The 19424-nt window shown below is 39.7% G+C and overlaps 1 protein-coding gene across 1 annotated transcript; it reads right to left on the reverse strand.

Moving 5' to 3' along the window:
- Positions 1-3850: 3850 nt before the first annotated feature.
- Positions 3851-16990, reverse strand: LOC121524305 (collagenase 3-like). Its single transcript, XM_041809641.1, has 11 exons — positions 16704-16990; positions 14497-14613; positions 14252-14379; positions 13272-13420; positions 12959-13084; positions 10910-11071; positions 10140-10266; positions 9933-10057; positions 8377-8542; positions 8156-8259; positions 3851-4474 (listed from the first exon to the last, which is right to left on the reverse strand). The coding sequence occupies exons 1-11, from the start codon at positions 16833-16835 to the stop codon at positions 4374-4376; spliced, it is 1437 nt and encodes a 478-aa protein (XP_041665575.1). The 5' UTR covers positions 16836-16990; the 3' UTR covers positions 3851-4373.
- Between the last annotated feature and the right edge of the window lie 2434 nt (positions 16991-19424).

Consider the following 19424-nt stretch of genomic DNA (forward strand, 5'->3'; position numbering starts at 1 on the left):
GTGTACTATTCAATGTTTGGTTTGAGAAAATGCCGCAAACAGCAATCTAAAATTTTTTGGAAAGGGCAGTCAAATTACAGAAATGATGACTCTGAGTAACCGTGTGTGCTGATGCCTTGAGTGGCTATGTGCCAGTTTGCTTGATCTGATTGGTCGCCATAGTCACATGACACAGAAATCAGTGCAGCAGCGGACTTTTAGCATAACAGACAGAGGAGAATGACAGCAAACAAACGGATGAGGTGCATGGTTAGACATTTTATTAAAGTACTCATTTAACTCATTGAGTATATATATCGGGCTGGCACTCAATGAGTTAATATCAATACTTTAAAACAGTACTTGATACTAAAAGAGTACTTTGTAAATATTGATATATTGATACTTTAGTAACGATACGCCCACCACTATCAACTGCATGTAATGGCTTGTTAACCCTCAGGCCTCACTAGGGAAATGTTTGTCCGGCCAACTAGTCAGTAAGCCAAACAGCCACTCATCCAGACTTTTAACTTACTGCAACTAATTCAGCCAGACAATCAAACAACCAGCCAAACAGATAGTCAGCCAACCACCCAAACAAACAAGTCATCAAGCCAACCAATCATCCAGCCAGGCAGCTGGAGGGGAAACCAGCCTGCAAGCAAGTTAGGCAATAAGGCTGTCAGCCAGTCATTCAACCAACCTCTCAGTCAACCAACAAGCCTGCTAACAAGTCAAGCAGCCAAACAGACACTTGTCCAGCCTGTCAGCCATCAGTTAATCAGCCAACCAGTCTTCCAGCCAGCCAACCAGTGGCTTATCCAGCCTTTCAGCCATCCAGCCTATTTGTCAGCCATCCAGACAACCAGTGAGCCGTTCAACTAGCCAAGAATCCAATCAACCATCCTGTCATGCTAACCAGCCATGCTGTCAGTCAGCCAGCAACTTAAACATTTAACCCATCATTAAAACAACCAACCTGCAAACAGCCAGGAATCCAACTAACCATCCAGCCAGCCAAACAGATAGTCAGCCAACAAATGAAACAAACAAGCCAACCAACCCTCCAGCCAGTCAGCTGGAGGGGAAACTCGCCAACCAGCCAGCCGACTACACAGCAAGCAAGCCAACCAGCCATGACGCCAGTCAGCAGCCACTCAACCCTTTAACCAATCAATAAAACAGCCAACTAACCTGCCAGCAGCCAGGACACTAACCAACAAACCAACTAACCATTCAGCCAGTCAACCAACCTGCCAGCCAACCATCCACACAAACCAACACGCAGCCTGCCAACCAATCAACCATCCAACCAACACGCAGCCTGCCAACCAATCAACCATCCAACCAACACGCAGCCTGCCAACCAATCAACCATCCAACCAACACGCAGCCTGCCAACCAATCAACCATCCAACCAACACGCAGCCTGCCAACCAATCAACCATCCAACCAACACGCAGCCTGCCAACTAATCAACCAGCCAGGAAACCAGCCAACTAACAACCCAGCCCTCCAGCCAGCAATGTAATCAGCCAGCAAGTCAGACAGACAGTCAGCAAGAAAGCCAACAAGCCAGACAGATATCCAGGCAGCCAGCAGGCCAACCAACAAACCACCTATCCAACCAACCACCCATCCATCCAGCCAGCCAACCAGCCAACTAACCAAACAACCAGTCAGCCCACCAGCCAGAGAGCCAGCCAACCAACCATCCAGACTTGGCTGGCTGGTTGGTTTTTTGGTTGGCTGGCTCGTTTGACTGCTGGTTTGTTGGTGGGTTGGTATGTTGGTTGGCTGTCTCGCTGGTTGGCTAGCTTCTATTCTGCTTTGTTGATTGGTGGGTGGGCTGGCTTGCTGGCCTGTTGTCTTGTTCTTTGGATGTATTTCCAAATATAAGAACTTCTTGTTCAAAGATTGATCCAATCTCATTATTGATGTTTTTCTCCTTTCTTATAGGGACAAAAACTCCAGAGATGTATCCAGATGTTCTCTTGACTAGATGAGAAGGATGTCCAACCATGGGGTGGAGAGCAGAGGCGACCTGAGATGACCAACCACAACCGATCTCACAGTGAAGGACTCTTTCTGCACCTTCAGCTCCAGAGTTTGTCCGCTTCACTTCCGTTTGATGTTGAATTCAATCAAATAAATCCCAAAGTCAGCCTGTGAAATGATCCTGTATTCTGTGAGATCATTCAGACTCACTGCTGCCATTTTAACATGATGCTTATTCAGTAATAAAACATCTAAAGTTTATATTAAATGTGAAGTATTACAAATGTAAAGTTTTAATCAACACACAGACAAAGAAACAAACAAAAAATCTATAGTAATGACAAGACCAGAAACATCTGCAATACATTTCATCAGGCACATTTTTGTGGTTTGTGTTGTTTGAAAACAGGACATTTAGTTTTATAATAGTATCTATAGTGATAAACAGGACACTGGTGAATTTACACAACACATGGACAGTATATTTCTGGTTTTGTACCCATAATATGCTATCAGAATTAAAATATTTCTACAATAAATATAATTTGAATGTGTAATTCTTCATTATGACCACTAGATGGCAGTGTATATTCATCACAATAGAGATACCAGTGCGAGCCAAAAGCACACTGCAGTGTTAGATCGGAATGAATAATAAAAAAATATATATATATCACAACTTGAAAGTTTTAATAGTCTGTCCTCTGGTGCATTGACTTGCCATTATGTTTCTTTAAATGCTATAGCAGCACAACAGTTTTATTCATTTGTTCTTGGATTATCACTTTGTACGGTATCTGCTCATTTAAATAAACATATTTTTTAGCTTAAAGCATTTTTTAGATATTTTTAACAGATATACAGAATTAATGAGAATCATTTCAATGCTTTTACTGCTGTTCTGCTTATTTAAGAAGGAAACTACATCAGGAGTCTTCCTCCACAAGACAGGGGGAAGCTGCACTGGTGATGATCAAGTAAAATTTGTTTTAAAGATTAGAATCAAAAATAGAAATGCTTTATTGATTCTTGGGGGAAACTTGTGTTCACATGTAGAGAAAGTAAAATAAAACAAAAACATGAAGACAGTAATTCCCTTGCTAACTTAAAATACACTGCTATAGACATTTTTGTTTCAGTTAATTCCACAATCACCTCCCCTGGTGGCTAAAGTATGAAAAAAATTAATTAATAAAAACAAACAAACAAACAAACAAAACAAACAAACAAACAAACAAAACAAACAAACAACAAACAAAAAAAAAACAGCACAAGTGTCCTCTCTGATGCCCCAATGGTAGAAAAAGACAATAAAGTGCTCTTTTTTGTTCCCTTTAAGTGAAAAATATTTGACTATGTGCCCTTTCAGTGCCCTTTTAGTACAGTGGTTCTCAACGTTGGGGCCGGGACCCCCTTCGGGGTCATGAGACATTGAGAGTTTGTCCCCAGATGCCTTAAAAAATATAAGAAAATTCAAACTACTCTATTGCCACTTCATACTAATTTTGTTAATTTCTGACTTATTTTCATAATTTTTTTGTCAATTTTTTGTCAATTTTGTCAATTTCAACACATTTTTAACACTTTAAACCTATTTTTGTCCATTTTAAACTCTTTCCACCACTTTGTTACCTCCGCCAAGGAGGTTATGTGATCGGCAGGGTTTGTTAGTTTGTTTGTTTGTTTGTTAGCAACATAACTCAAAAGGTCATGGGTGGATTTTCATGACATTTTCAGGAAATGTCAGAAATGGGTATATTCACCTGCCTTGTTATTTATCATTTCAAAATAAAATTCTGACAAAAGCCACGAAATATTCATTAATATCTATTTTATCATTTAACGTGAAGAGAATGACAAACGTTGCAGGGATTCAGGTCTTTATTTATTGAGTTTTTTCAAATGTGGTTAAAACTGAGTCAAACAAGCTCTACAATGCAAAGTTTAAAGTAATCAAAAGATGAGTGTGTTGCAACACAACAGCTCAAACATGATCAGAAAAACATAAGGATAACCTCTTTAATGTGCCTACTGAGTTTATCATGCAGAATATTTTCATAAATGTTTTTAATGCAAATGAGTTAGAGAAATGTCTTGAAAGTTCTTGCATAAGCCCACTTTAAATGTAACTCTTGTATGTGATTACTCTAATTTAACATCATTATAGTAATACAATTTGCAGTTATCAGTAAAGCAAGTCTTAGATTAATTAAAGGAATTAATTTATATTGTATGAATGAGTATCATTCTCTGATGTTTGCAAACAACTCAGCAGCAGCACAGTGTCCCTGAGAATTGTTGGCAAATCAGTGAAACTTTATTTTGTGATGGTGTTCATGCTAAATGTAGTTCAATCACTGGTAAATTAGATGTGTTGATGAATTTCCACTTCCTTAAACACAGAGCCAGTTAGAGTTGAGCAGCACTCGCATCACTTTCCTGCAGGCCATGTTGTACTCACTCTGTCTGGGGCCGTTTGACAAAAACAGATTTCCTGTGTGAGAGAAAATAAAGTTTACATGAAATATTAAAATGAAGGTGAGATTGTAGTAAATACATCTTTGGCAACCTGGAGGTAGCATGAATAGTCAGAAAATAAACATCAATGTCTGATCAATCACACATTTAGCAGACATACAAGGACACTTAAGATAAAGATAAATACAAACATGCATACACTGCTGAGCAAAATTATTTGTCCTCTTTTGATTTGAACAACTGGTTGTGCCATCCTTGGTGGCAACAACTGCAAATAAGTGTTTGGCAATGAGTCTGTCACGTCACCGTGGAGGAATTTTGGCCCTCTCTTCTCTGCAGAATTCTTTTAATTCAGCCACTTTGCAAGGTTTTTGATTATGAATGGTTTGATTGAATATATGTCACAGCGTCTGTTTGATTAGGAAACTCCAAAGCCTTTTTTTTTTTTTTTTTTTTTTTTAAGCCATTCAGGGCCAGATCTACTAAGATCCCGATTTGTGTTTACTGAATTGCGTGTGCAATCTAGAATTTTGCGTTTTGGGTTGGACTGCGGTTTGTGGGTGATTTACTAAGAGTGAATGCGCAAATGACAAGAGGTGCAAATGTGTTGGAGACACACCCATTTAAATGAGGATTTTGCGTGTTTCATGGTTTGCAGCATGAGAGCCAAACGCGCAAAATGAAATTTGACCTTACAGAATTAGAGGAGTTGATGGATGAAGCCAAACATTTAAATGAGCTACAGCAGAGAAGCCCTCGGGGAGTCGGGGAGAAGAAAATGAGTTTTCCCTGTAGGATTATGCTTCCTGGATTTGGGTGTTTTGGGTGTTTTTGATCTGTGGATTTATTGTGTTTTTTTTTTTTTTTCTGAGGAGACTGGTGGATTATAGACTTTTGCCTTTGCATTTACGGGAGTCATAGACATTTTAAAATAGACTTAAAAGACACTTAAAAGTGCTTGGATAAGGACGAGGTTGCTGTTTTCGTTAGATTTGGACTTTTAGTTTATAATGAAATTATAAAGACCAAGATAAAATCTTTAATTTTGTTGTGACCTTTTCATTTAAGTTTACACACGGCGTGTGCGTATGTTCTTGGGAGGTGTTAATTTGACGGGAAGCACTTTAAACTCTTTACTCTCTCTTGAGAGATTTATTGATTATATTTGTTCAGAATTGTTGTTTATTGCATTTTGATATACACTTTATTTTAAAAGTTCTTCTATTTTCCTTAAAAATCACCCCTTGTGTCTGTTTAACACCAGCTTGAGAAAAGTTAAGAGTTAGAACTTCACACAGAACATCAGAAAAATGGGATTGGGACATCCCAGCTGTAATAGCTACCATACACTGGAATGACCCAGATGAAAAAAAAGTAAACTTGCAAGGAGTTTTGTTGTTGCAGGTATTGCGTGACTCCTTCTCATGGCTGGCTCCAAATCTGCCTTGAGTTCCTCCTTCAGCTCCAAAATGGCAAGGCTGGATAGGCGATATGTTTTAATGACTGTTTCCTCATTCATTCCAAAAATGTTCACACAAGGGTGAAAAATGTGTTCTCTGCGTCTTCTTTCATCGTTTCAGTGTGTCCTTCTTGCCACAATAATCGCAGCCATGTGTGTAGAAGAACATTCTTCTAAAGGCCATAATAACTATAATGTTATATTAAAATGTTAATGTTGAAAAATTTGGGATGCACCTGTTTCAGCCATATTTAACGCCCATTGAAAATGAATGCATTTTAGTTCAATGCGAATACATTCAAGAACCACATACACAACATGTACTACTGAGTTAACATGTGTTTCATGGAGCGGAAGATATGACGACTAGTTGCCTATAAGTATTGGTCTTCCTGGCTACCAACCTCCTTGCTGGTGCTTGGTTGGGACATTTTGATTGAGTTCTTTTGAGTCTCTGCCACAGACATCTTCGTACTAGGCTACATACTTCTGCTATTTCCTTGATGAAGTGTGACGTGATTTATGTCATGTGCGAAGGCACGATGAATTGCGTACAAACCAATGGGGTGTCGAAATGGGATTATGTTTATACTTCTCATCCAACCACAATCAAATTCACTCTATCCAGATGGCATGATTTATCTGGATAGGTTTTTGTGGGGTTTTTTGTGTTTTTTGAAGGATGACAAGCTGGAATGAAACCAAGCTGAAATGAAATAACGAGTAACGTCATTATGAGTAACGAGGCTATTTTTAAAATGTAAGGAGTAGAAAGTACAGATAATTGCTTGAAAATGTAAGGAGTAGAAGTAAAAATAATTACTCCAGTAAAGTATAGATACCCAAAACTTTTACTTAAGTAAGGTAACGAAGTATTTGTACTTCGTTAATTGACACCTCTGTCAGTGGTAGACTGTCAGTGGGGGTGGGTCAAAGAGTATCAATCATTCTACAACAGAAGCGCTTTATGGGGTTTTTGTGGTCTTTTGCTTATAAAAGAAAAACAACAAACAAGAAAGAATTATGGATGGATTATGTACTTTGGATCACAATTATGGATGTATCAAGAGGAGGATATCATGGGCTGGCTCTCTTTCAGGTAGAACTTAAGGTATGCATGTGATAATGCAAATAAAATGAAATAGAATGAACACAATAGTTCTCTGGAGGGAGAAAAAGTAGGGACTCTTCTTAATTATGATGCAAAGATAAGGAGAAAATACTCTTCTGTTGGTGGGTGTCAGGATTTACATCATTGACGTCAGTCAGGGTGTCACACCAGATGATAATACAAGAAAATTTCTGTGGTGGTGCATGCACATACTTGGTCAGCAAATCCGCCAAGAAGAAGAAGAAGAAGAAGAAAAAAGTGACTGTTGCAACCACTCACATCATCTACTGTACAATGTTTTTTTTAAAGGTTAGTCAAATAATTGACTTTAAATAGTGAAAAACCAGTATAAGCTGGTTTTTAAGATTTTGCATGCAAGTCATGCATGCATTTACATCAGTTTAGAAAAAAAAAGTTTTTTAGAGACACAGGAGAAGTTAGAGCAGCTCTACTGGTACCCTATGCTCAAGCACAGCTGAATTCACCTCTCCCACAGCTTGTGCTAGAGCAGGGGTTCCCAAACTTTTCAGCCTGCGACCCCCAAAATAATGGTGACGAAGACCAGGGAACCCTACTGTAGATAGGTTGTGGCATAGTTGAACACAGCCATGCACATTCAAGAATCATCATGTGCTGGACTTCTTAAACATTGCTTTAATTTCAGCATAAATGTAAACAAACAACCATGTTTTTATACTTAATTGTGACCAATTTTATACATATATTTTCACAGAAATGTGCAATGTGCATTTAAAACAATTTAAAAATACTCTTTGCTTCTTGGAAGGCATATCACGACCCCCACTCAGTGTTTCACAACCCCCCAGGGGGTCCCAACTCCCACTTTGGGAACCACTGTGCTAGAGTACACACATATCTGGCTTAAGACGACCTCTCAAGCTGACTCTGGCTTTGTTTGTGCTTACACTCTGCAAACGAGTCAGACTTTGGGCTCAAGTGTACACTGAGGTCTGGGTCCTGAATGTGAAACCACCTTCAGACTGTTAAATTCTCCACCTTCATCCCAAATTTTGAATCAAGTGGCGCTAGTTGTACTAAAACTAGACTCTTCTTCTTTAACTCTGCCAAAGGAGCAACTCTGGACTCCAGTGAATGTCATATCTCACCGTGATTCTCAAAGGCAGCATCTACTTTGGAGCCTATGCCAGGAAAGTCTTTCTTAATGTCTCGTGGGAATCCAGGGTCCATTTGGTTACTTCCTTCATCATATCTGCAAGACAGAAAAATGCACTGTGAACAATGCTGTCAATGTGTGTAACAGCGCCAAATGGTATATTTGTGTTCTTTTTTTTTTTTTTTCAAGATCATGGTCATCGCCAACACTCACCTCCAATACTGGCTATCCACAAAAATGAATGTTTTCTTAGTTGTTGACTCATAAGTTGCTGCATCTACCTCCCTGACTGTAGGCGGGAGGCCAAGATTGGTAAGAGGCTTTGGAAAGCCCGGCATTACTGTCTCTGAATCAGCTTTTATTCCCCAGTACTGACCACCTTCAGAGAAAGAGTTGAGGGTTATTCCATTTATTTCAGAGCATCAAAGTAGTTCCTGAACTGACCCTACATTGGCCCTCTGACTGGACGAGGTCACCTCTCATCACAACCATAGCTGGACTACTTTCAAGACAAACTTGGACTAAGTCTTTTCAGTGCATCATGGTGAAACTAGGACCTCATTGTAGTTATTTCCACATTATTAGTGAGTGTTGCATGAGAGTGCAAAAGAGGGGCGTGATTTTTTTTCTCTTTGCTTCCTCTTTACAGGTAGTTTGAGGACTTACAGTAATGAAGTAACCAGACTAATGTTTTACAGTACCCTGACACGCCAGATCAACTGTTTTTTATCTCCATTGCAGGAATACATTTCACATTCATCTGTTAAACCTCCCATAGACATGATTGGGAAGGGCAGGACTTGAAAAAAATCTTTAGAGGCTGATTGGAGGTATGTTCTGTCTGTCACATTCATGACAGGCCAATCAGAGCAACAAGACAAAATCAGGTTGTCCGCATGCACTTCTCCTGAGTTGACAGGCTACTCCTGCCAAACTTTGTTAATAGCAGAGCTTCTCGGCCAATAAAATTAATGCAAAGGCCGGTCATAAACATCTTTTCTGCCACGATAGGCTTTCAGTCTGGCCCTTTGTTATTGTTTTAAAAAAGAAATGTGGTCCAGTTCTGATGAAACCGCTGCTGTTCTACAGCTACATCCAAGCTAACAGCTACTGCTGCAGCAGCTATTGGATTCACCAGCAAACTTCACCCCTAACGACAGAAAACCAATGCCTAAGCAGACTTGAAGAAGAGTGAAAACATTTTTTTTCTGTCATGAAGAGCTTTCAGTATGCTCTTTGCCCTTGATTTCATAAAGAGATGTTGACCGTTTTTAACAAACCTGCGCTGAGTTAATGGCCTCTATGTCTACAGACACAACAACGTTACCAAACATTTCTACTACAAGAAACAAAAAAAATGCTTGTTCAAAATTAAAGGACCATAATGCATCTAACTATGGTGTTAGATTGTTATTTAAGTCAAATCTTATTTCTTATAAGTAACTACTGCCATTTTTTCCACTTCCCTAATGCTTGACCAGCCCTCTTGCTAGAAGATTTCCCATAACATTCAGTTCGGAGTGTATCTATGGAAAATCTAAGTTTGAAGGACCATGTGTGCACTTCACCCTACACCTCCATTCCAACAAGAATCAGGACACTGTCCTCCTAAATGTAACCCCACAAAATGTAGGGGTAAATCTAAGTGGTAGGGACAAGGAGTATATTGGGACTGAGTCTTTATCTAACTTAGTTGGAGTCATCAAGGAAGGCAGGACTTGAAAAATAATTTAACTGACTTAGTAAACATCAGAACAATAGAGCATTACCTTCAAAAAGATACACCACATTCTTGTGAGGAACCTCATATGCGGCATCAACAGTGTTGATTTGTGACCATTTTGTGTTCACCCTGATTATTTTGATGCCTTCAGAACCACTTCTCCAGCAGTACCTGGTCAGGATTATACATCGAAATTTAAGAAGATGCATGATGATATCATTTATTAAAATAAGAGATAATATTCAGAAAGTACCCATTTTTGAAGAAGAACAGGTCGTTGCCCATGGTGGTAGCTGCCTCAAATACAAGGGTGCGACTGCACTGCTCAAATCCTATCCAAGGGTCCTCTGTTGGCCCATCTGGCCCTGGTGAACGGCGGCCTGGGAGAAGGATTTTATGAAATCACAAAGTGAGTAAAATATGGTGGTCCGTCATCAAATCTGAACACTGATTTATAATGATCGATTTATTAGGCTGTCAGATGATGAGGGCCTGTGTGAGATCAACTGATCTCATATGGCATGGTTGACTCTGTGGCCTGCCTGAACTAATGCTATATGCTAACTTTGTTGTAGTTGTTCTAATATCTAGCAGTAAAACTCACAATAGTTAGCAGAAAAACAACTTCAATAGAACTAAAGTTCTACTTGTTGAGTCATGTTTCGAGTTGAATTGACAGCTAAAATAATGTGCCAGTTTTCCATTGCAAGTCGGTCCAGAAAGTTTATACCGCTATCAGCCAATGCCAAATGAATTGGTAACAAAAAGGAAAAAATCGTATATCTAATTCAAATGTTCATTAATGTCCAGTCTGTTGCTTGGTTTAACTTTGTAGATCATCTTGACTGTGTCTACATGCCTGAGTTGCTGCCATGTGATTGGCTGATTGGACATTAAATATTCATATATATATAAAATAAATGCTTTAAGAGCATAATTACATAGCTTTGGCTTGTGTAAATGTCTCACTTTTCAACCCATTGTTGAAATGAATCATTGTATAGTTGTTGTTGTTTTTTTTACCATAGAGGACTTGAATCCCACGTTTATCGTCCTGTGGTAGACTGTATCCATCCGTGTCAACATAATCATAATAGGGGTACATAAGTGCACCTCTTTCCTTTGAGTGATCCAGGCCCAGGGCATGGCCAAACTCATGGGCGGCCACCAGCAGCAGATTTATACCTTGACACAGCAATAAGAGTGAAAACAGTCACATTTAAACTCAGCACAAAAAGACAGAAAAATCAATGTGTGTTTGGTAGATTATTTCACTTGCAACCAATCTCATACTGTTGGAAAGCCTGTTTATTTCCTTTTTACATGGTGCCACATTTGTAAGGAACATCAATTTGTAGGATGAGCAGCAGAGCTGGGTATGTGAGTTGGAAAATTTGCCAAATATTCTCTGCCACTGCCAAATAGCTTATTTTGCTATTGACTTTTGATTTAAACTTCTGGTACCTCCAGGGGCTGACAATCAGGTGCCAATCTGGCCTGTGAAACCTGTGAGCATTAGCACTGCTACAGCTGTCAGTAGGTGTCTGTGCCGAGAATCAGCATGTCACGTTTGATGATCTGGATAGGGCCCTTTGGCCCAGCAACTTCAAGCTGGTGTTCTGCAAAAGCTAATTTCAGCATTATTTTGAGGGAGCCCTGGTATCTCCAAACTAAAGGCCATTTTTATTGTGATTAGGGATGTCAGAGACAGGCTGCCAAGTGGGCCAAGAGGAAGACACCCAAAGAAGACGTTTCCTCATCCTGTCAGCACTAAGGAACTTTTACAGATTTTGTCGTCCTTTTATCCCATCGTTTTCATCATCATTGTCCTTTTGTCAGTGTTTTCGTAGTCTATTCCATTGTCATTTTTTTTTTTTTTTTTTTTCATTGTCTTCGTTGTCGTTCTCTTTTGACATTTTTTTGGGTTACTATAATTGTTTTGTTTTGGTCTACTGTTTTTTTGTTTTCTTTGCATTTTCTGTTGTTGTTTTCTCTGTCGTTTAACACGTCATTTTAATGTTTTTTGTTCATTGTCATTTGGTCATTGTTTTCGTTGTCATTTTCATTGTCTTTCTGTGTTTTTGTTGTGTTTTTTTGTCATTGTTTCGGTCATTATTGATATGGATTCTGCCTTTAGCTGTTGGATAATCATCAAAGTGTGGAGAGGACACAGAGAACGCTATGCTGATTGCTGCACTAATAAAGTAACATCTTTTGGTGGAGGCAATGTGATGGTGTGGGGCGGCATCCCCCTTACTGGAAAAAACAAGTGTAGTCATCATTGCAGACAGATATTGAGATGAGATTCTGCAACCAGTGGCAGTCCCATATCTCGACAGTCTAAGACACAGTTCTATCCTCCAAGATGACATTTCTCACCCCCACAGAGCGGGGTTTATCAGAGACTACCTCCAGAATTTGGGAGTGGAGAGAGCGAGGAATGGCCAGCAGTCCTGACCTCAACACCACTGAACACTTGTGGGATCAGCTTGGGTGTGCTGTTCGTGCCAGAGTGACCAACACAACCACATTGGCTGAATTGCAACAAATGCTGGTTGAAGAATGGGATACCATCCCACAGCAGTGTCTGACCAGGCTGGTGACCAGCGTGAAGAGGAGTTGCCAGACTGTTGTGGCTGCGTTTGGTTCTTCCACACGCTACTGAGGCTCCTGTTTGTTAAATGAATAAATTAAATTGCCTATATGTCTCTTTTCTTTTGACTTCAATCGTCCAGTCCACCAAACAAGAGTCAATGGCAGTAGAAGCTGTTTGGCGTTGGCAGAGAGGATTTGGCAAATTTTCATGGGCACAACCCACATACTCAGCTCTGCTGCTCATCCCACAAATGCATGTTCCATACTCATGTCGCACCATGTAAAAAGGAAATAAACTAGGTTTACTTCACATTTAATACACCATTTTCAGTACCATGTTTTGTTAATATTCTTTTCCCCACAATCTAATCCATTTGTAGCTTGTATCAGTTCGTAGATAGAAATGCACAGATTATGCAAGTCTTTCAAAGTGGGGCAGACCAGGTTCTGCTGAAATGAAGAGCATACACTATTTACCTTGCTGGGTAACAGTCCAGGTTTCATCATCATCGAAGTGTGCAAACCCTCCTGGACCCCCTCGTGGAGGGATAGCATGAGCCAAGACTCTCCCTTTCCCATCAAAGGGCCAACTGTCCCCGTGGTCTGTGGCACAACATATTCAAGCAAAACATAATCTGATTGCATGCAAAGAGGGAAAGGCCTTTGAGACTGTTTGAGATGAAATCAGTCCAAAGAAGGAAACAAGATTCACTGTAAATTCATGTTATCCTGATTATCTGAGAGTCAAAGTTAAGACTGTGTAAGAAAATCCTTTTAAAACCAGACTTACCTCCACCCTTGAAGAGAATTGTGATGTCTGCACTACCATTGTGGATTTGCTTAAAGTCCAGAGGGATGACATCGCTGTAGAGCTGGAAGGCGTGAGCAATGGTTGCATCTACCTGTTCCTGGGTCAGATCTGGAGTGTACTGAGTTATCCTTCAAATCATGCCACACAATCAGTCATTATCATCATTAATGCAACAGTCAGTGCATTTGCTTTTTGGTGCTGGGTTGTAAGCTTTGATCCTGCTTAATTTCTCAGAGGAAAAGCAGTAACATACAATGTTACTTTAAAGGGGACATATTATGCAAAATCTCTTTTTCAGGCTTTTCTAACAAAAATATATGCCCCTGGCTACATTACCCTCAAATACAAAAAAAATCCACTTCCTGCTGGAAAGATCAGTGGGTTACCCTGATGACTTTGATCTGGGAGATTGATGGTTCAAATCCCAGTCAGGTCCTAAACTTTGAATAAAAGAGTATGTAACATTGTAAAACCAGGAGTGCCACATCCATTTCCTGAGAGGGGTGTGGTCAGGGGCGGAGTCAGACAGCTAACTACCATTTAAATACACAGAAACAGCTCGTTCTGAGAAGGGCAGAAACATAGGATTTTTTCAGACATGCAAAAATCCAATACTAGAGTGTTTTTTTCAGCAACAAACTTCACAGCCATGTTTTGAGGACCTCTGCGAACAATATAAAGGTGTCTTAAAAGGGTAAAATATGTCCCCTTAAATGGTGATGCTGCCCAACACTAAGAAGGGGAGATGGACATCATTTAATTGATTCTACCACTATGCACATAGAGGAACATGTAAAGTAGTGCTGTTGTTAAATCAAGCTGTTCTCATTGCTCGTCTTTACTATGCATGCAAATATTCTGATTGTCTTTGGGTGGTGTATCAGTGGACAAAACTCAACTTAAGAAAGTAAAGTATGGAGAACTTTAACATTATTCCGGATTATGTTGAATTTAGTTACCTGTACGTAAGCAGCTTTTTGTTCCATCTGGGTTTTCCACCAAAGTGTTCATATCGGCTGACATCTGGAACACCACACCTCGGCGCCTTCATAATGTCCAGTGTTTCATTGTTCAACATACCAGTCACCTGATGGTCGGATCATGATAGTGAGAGATTTTAAAAGATTAAACACACTTTTCCAAGTGATTTCTGGAGTGAATCTTAGTGCTGAAAAAAGCAAGCCTGATTTTTAGTCCGTTGTACCTCAAGGCCAAAGAAAGACTGCATCTTCTCCAGATTCTCAGTGAAGCTTCTCTTCGAGATTCTCCTGGTTGAAGGATCTGTCTCACCTTCATCACTGTAGAACTGACCGATATATTTCTGTAACGAGAGGGAAATCGTGAATTTATTACAGGTGATCAACATTTTCAGCTCATTTGACAATGGCAGTGCTGAAATCAAGAACGTCTGACTTTTAATGGAAGAGCCCCAAGTCTATTAAATAAGGGCTGGGAGATATGTCAAGTTTCGTGAAAATGCATTATTTCTTATATCAATATAGCAGTTTATGTTTGAAAATAAAAAAGATGCTGGTCTTAAAGCTACAGTATAAAGAATTTTCCATTGAAATGTCTGTATTGATTTAAGAATGACTACTCTGGGGTCACGTGATGCACTCAGAGTGAGAGGATTGTTTTTTGTCTACCTCCTGCCTCTCAGGCTGACATATTCATGTCCTTAACTGATTAAACCCCAGTGATTTTGTGACTTTTGTGGAGGAACATTTGTTTGGTTTACATGTCTAGGAATAAATTGTGAAAACAATTAGAGTTGGTGTGAACCTGTCACCAAACACACAATCAGCAACTGCATGCCGTAAAAGGCCTGCTATGTATGGACCTGAAATGAGAAAAAAGGTAATAAAATTACAGTCCATTAATTGTATGTGTAAAACACAAGTGATCTGATTTCCTTTTCCTCAAATATTTCATTGAATGAAGAAAACAAATTAATGGGATTAAAAAAAAGGACCCCATTAAAAATAATTAATATTTATTACAATATAATATTTCTGATTGTGGATTGACCAGGAAATGGATCTGCCAGAAATTACACTGACCGGCATTGACCACTTGGGGCTGATAGTGAGGGCTCCATGTTGTAGCTGGTTGTTAATTCTCAGGGTTTCTTGGCTAAGAAGCAGCAGAAATGTAGGATAATCCATTGATGAGAGGAGGGAGGACTGGACTGAACTATCTGCTGTGGAGCTTTAGTCTTTTGTGGACTACTCCCAGTAAACCACTACGGTTGGATTTCTGCTTTAGCAGAGGTTACGTTTGAAATCATCGAGAGGACTAATATAGACGACTGACGGTAAGTCTCGTTTTCATTTGAAATGCAGAGTTTTAACGTGTTGTCTAGTTAACAGTGTACTGGTGAGTTGTATGTTTGGACAATTCATTGTTGTCAGTAGAGGATGGTATTTGGCTGTTGTTAGCTGCTAAATTATTGTAGCGGCTAATGTGCTAACAGGCTAACAGCGCTAATGTGAAGCTAAATGCTGCTGTCGTTTGTGTGTTTAACATAGGTGTATATTGTGTAACTGACTGCATTTGTGTAATAGAGAACTCAAAGTTTTCACTTTGCGTGTTTAAACCACTTACACAAATAAGAGAAAATCTTTGTGCAGCCATTGCCAAGGTCTGGTCCTGTGTATGTATCTACCAGGCAGTGACAGTTACCCAGATTTACTGTTGCTCAGTTTCTACCCTCTCGTTTTTGGGTCAGGTTTGGAAATAAAATTGTTTCCCCAGTCCCGTTTTAGCACAAACTCAAAGCTGTATCACAGAGTAGCAGATTAATGCATTTTGCTGCTCTTAAATGCAGCTAAACAATGTTAAAGCAAATGTCTGGTAGTTGTTTTAAATGGCCAGAATTCTTGAGGACTGCTGGTCGTTTGACCAGAGATAAAAAAAAATGCAGAGCCACCCTGAAGCAAGAAAGGCTTCATGACCTGAAGGGTTGGTCCAGGCAAGATAACATTAGAATACATGATATCTGCTTGGGAGCCAAGGACAATTTCTCCTTAATGATAGAGTATAACAGGCTCTTGGTCCCCAACCCACCAGAGACCTGCCACCAAAACCTGTTCACAAGTTACCAAACCACAGAGGCCATTCTGAAGGCAGCCTGGAAGAAAAGGGGCTTTGATTTCCAGGATTATAAGAATGTAGACCATAACTATGCCCCAGACATTCTGAAAAAAGGAAAGAAATGCACCAGGGCTAAATCTGTCCTGAGGGAAAGAAAGATATGTTTTCAGGTCCCTTTCACTGCAAAGATGAGCTTTTATTTCAAGATGAGACCAAAATCTGTAGATCTGCAGAGGAGTCAACCAAAGACAGGGCAGCAAGGGGTTACATTTTTTTTTTGTTTTTCTTTAAATGTATGTTGAATTAGTGCTGAATTACCTCAGCCAGGGTTTCATCCTCTGTTGAAACTGTTGAAGTCACAGGTGCTGCACGGCACAGGGCTGAACAGCCCAGCAGAAGGATCCAAAAACCAGCAAGAGACCTCATGCTGCAATGGTTCATTCGTTGCATCCGATCTCCTTGCAAAAAGGAGGCCCAGATGTCTTGAGGCGCTGTGATTTACTGTGTTAATAAATCCTGAAAGAAGTATGTCGTGTCCTCTTGTGCTCTCTGCTAAATGCTGCAGAAAACCTCCTACACGCTGTTTGATATGCACGCTGTCTGTAAACAGTGGCCCCTCTGAACTCACAGTGGGAGGAAAAAATGATCATTGATCAGGTCACTTTACTGGCAATGACACAATATTTGTAGAGTGTTTTGCTTTTTCATGATGGTTTTCAGTGTTTGATTAATGACTTATAATGTTAAAACAATTTATCATGTGAAAAAATAAGGAAATTGAGCAAAATCATTGTAGATGAAGCCAAAATAATAATAAAAATATCAACAATTATAATTAGCTCTTTATTTGTACAGCACTGCTAAAAAACAGGGATTTACAGATTGCTTTGGCAAATGTACAACTGCAAACACAGAGCAAAGCATAAAAAACACAACAGCAAAAACTTATGTCGTAATAAGTGATTACAGGAGATGACTGCTTCTGCACACCTTTTCTCTTCAGGTAGGTCATTCCAAAGTTGAGGGGTCCTGATGGAAAACACTAGAGTGGCATTAATAAAGTACAGTTGCAATAGAAGACTATCTTGTAAAAATGAATGATTTGTCATTAAGTTGTTACAAAGAACAAACTTGCAGGCTTTATTTTTGTGCAAATAGTAACGAAATTCAGACATTTATCAACATTGGGTTGTTTTTCATGTCACCTCTTTGTGCTTCCATAACGTTTTCTAAAGTATGGCCACAGTCAGCTACACATCTAATGTCTTGGAAATGTGCGTTCACTAAGTTCACCACCACCCTCATACTCTAAAGAAGCCAGAACTAACAGATGCTACATGTAAAACCTTTTTCTCTAGATTAGCTTCCTGATGCTGGTGCCAAATCACACTATTGTGTGCTATACAACCTGCCAAACCTTGGTTCCCTGGCATCTTCACTGTAAAGTTTGTTAACAAATTCCTTGCAAAATAACTAGCTAGCCTCTTTTTTTTTCCCCATCCACATCTGGGGCCGAAGTGATTCCAGACTGGTTTAGATCAGAGGACTCCCTCTCCTTGGGAATGACCTTAGTAATTGCCACTGAGATCCAAGGACATCTGGCACACCTGACTACAGCCTGAATTTTCTTCCACTTTGGTAGCCCCACATCCATACTGAACTCTATCTCTCCTAAGGTTACACACCAGGTGGAAGGCCTCACTCTATTCCTCAGAGGATTTGAGCCCTTTTTAAAATGCTTCTTCACCTGTCACTTGGATGCCATGAAATCCCCCTCTCCCTTTTTCCTGGCTGAACAACCATTTAAAAAAAGTAAATAGATCCCTTTAAATTGCTGTCATGATCCACTCCTTCTGCTTCCTCCTCTTTCTAAAATGTTCTGTCCTTCTCTGTGTTACTAACCCATTTTCTTAGCTCTTCATGCAGAACATTAATTCCCTCTCTTTCTTCCTCCACTGCTTTCTTAACTGTCTCCTCTACTTACCTAACTTCTCTATGCCTTTCTGTCATCTAGGTTTAACTGGCTACACTTTCTTAACTTCATCATTAATTCCAAATCTTTCTATACCATATGCATAAATAACATCTCATATCTTGCCTGGTTAATTTACTGCTGTTTCTTTAATACGCTCTAACAACTTTGCCAGGTCACTGTTTACTGTCCCCCCACTCCTTCCGGTCCAAGGCCATTTAATATCAGCTTTGTGCTCAAAGGTTCTCTCTGACTGGCATCCACCCCCACCACCCACCCCGATCCTTAGTGCCAGGGTTACTGCTACCCTGCCAACTTCCATTCATGATGGTTTTCATGTTAACTGCAGTTAAATCTTTGACAAAGCCTCTTGTGTTGATAGGTTTACATGTTCTTTATGAACGGATTAAAACACAATATTTCTTCCTGCTCTGGAAGAAATCACGTTGTCAGCAGGACAGGTGCTGCCTATTCCAATGAACTGAATTTAATTTCATGCTGCACATATGAAACAAGGAGAATTTAAATGAATCAATGGATTAAATTTTGTGATTATTATTTTTGTGAGACATGATGAGCCTTACTGGGATCCAATAAAATCTTTAATATTGTTACCTCTGCTGCACACATGATGGTGCTGTTCTGGCGCCAGCATAGAAAGTAGATGTGCAACCAATTTGAAGTAGTTTTGTTGGTTTTGAAATAAACACATCAATTAAAATAATTGTCACGACTGTATAGACGTCGATAAAATATATGGGTCTTACATGTATTATTTTTGAAGAAAATCGGGTCTATGTTATCATCCAAATACTGTATGTCCGGCCAGAAATTCCTGGTTTATTTTCTTATTGATTATTGATCTTTGGTGATTACCGATCACAGGATACGTACACTGGTGGCCTGGTCACTAATTCAGTCAGTTATTAGAAAACAACAGCCTCAGTAAACATCGTGGAAAGGATCATTTCTGCTCTGTCTTTCCACAAACCAGCCAAACACCCCAGCGTCAGGGCAGCTGTCAGTCTACTGCGTTTGTGCATATTGGTGTTGTCGTGGCAACGAGG

The sequence above is a fragment of the Cheilinus undulatus genome, linkage group 2 (assembly GCF_018320785.1).
Source record: "Cheilinus undulatus linkage group 2, ASM1832078v1, whole genome shotgun sequence".
Classification (NCBI taxonomy): Eukaryota; Metazoa; Chordata; class Actinopteri; order Labriformes; family Labridae; genus Cheilinus; species Cheilinus undulatus.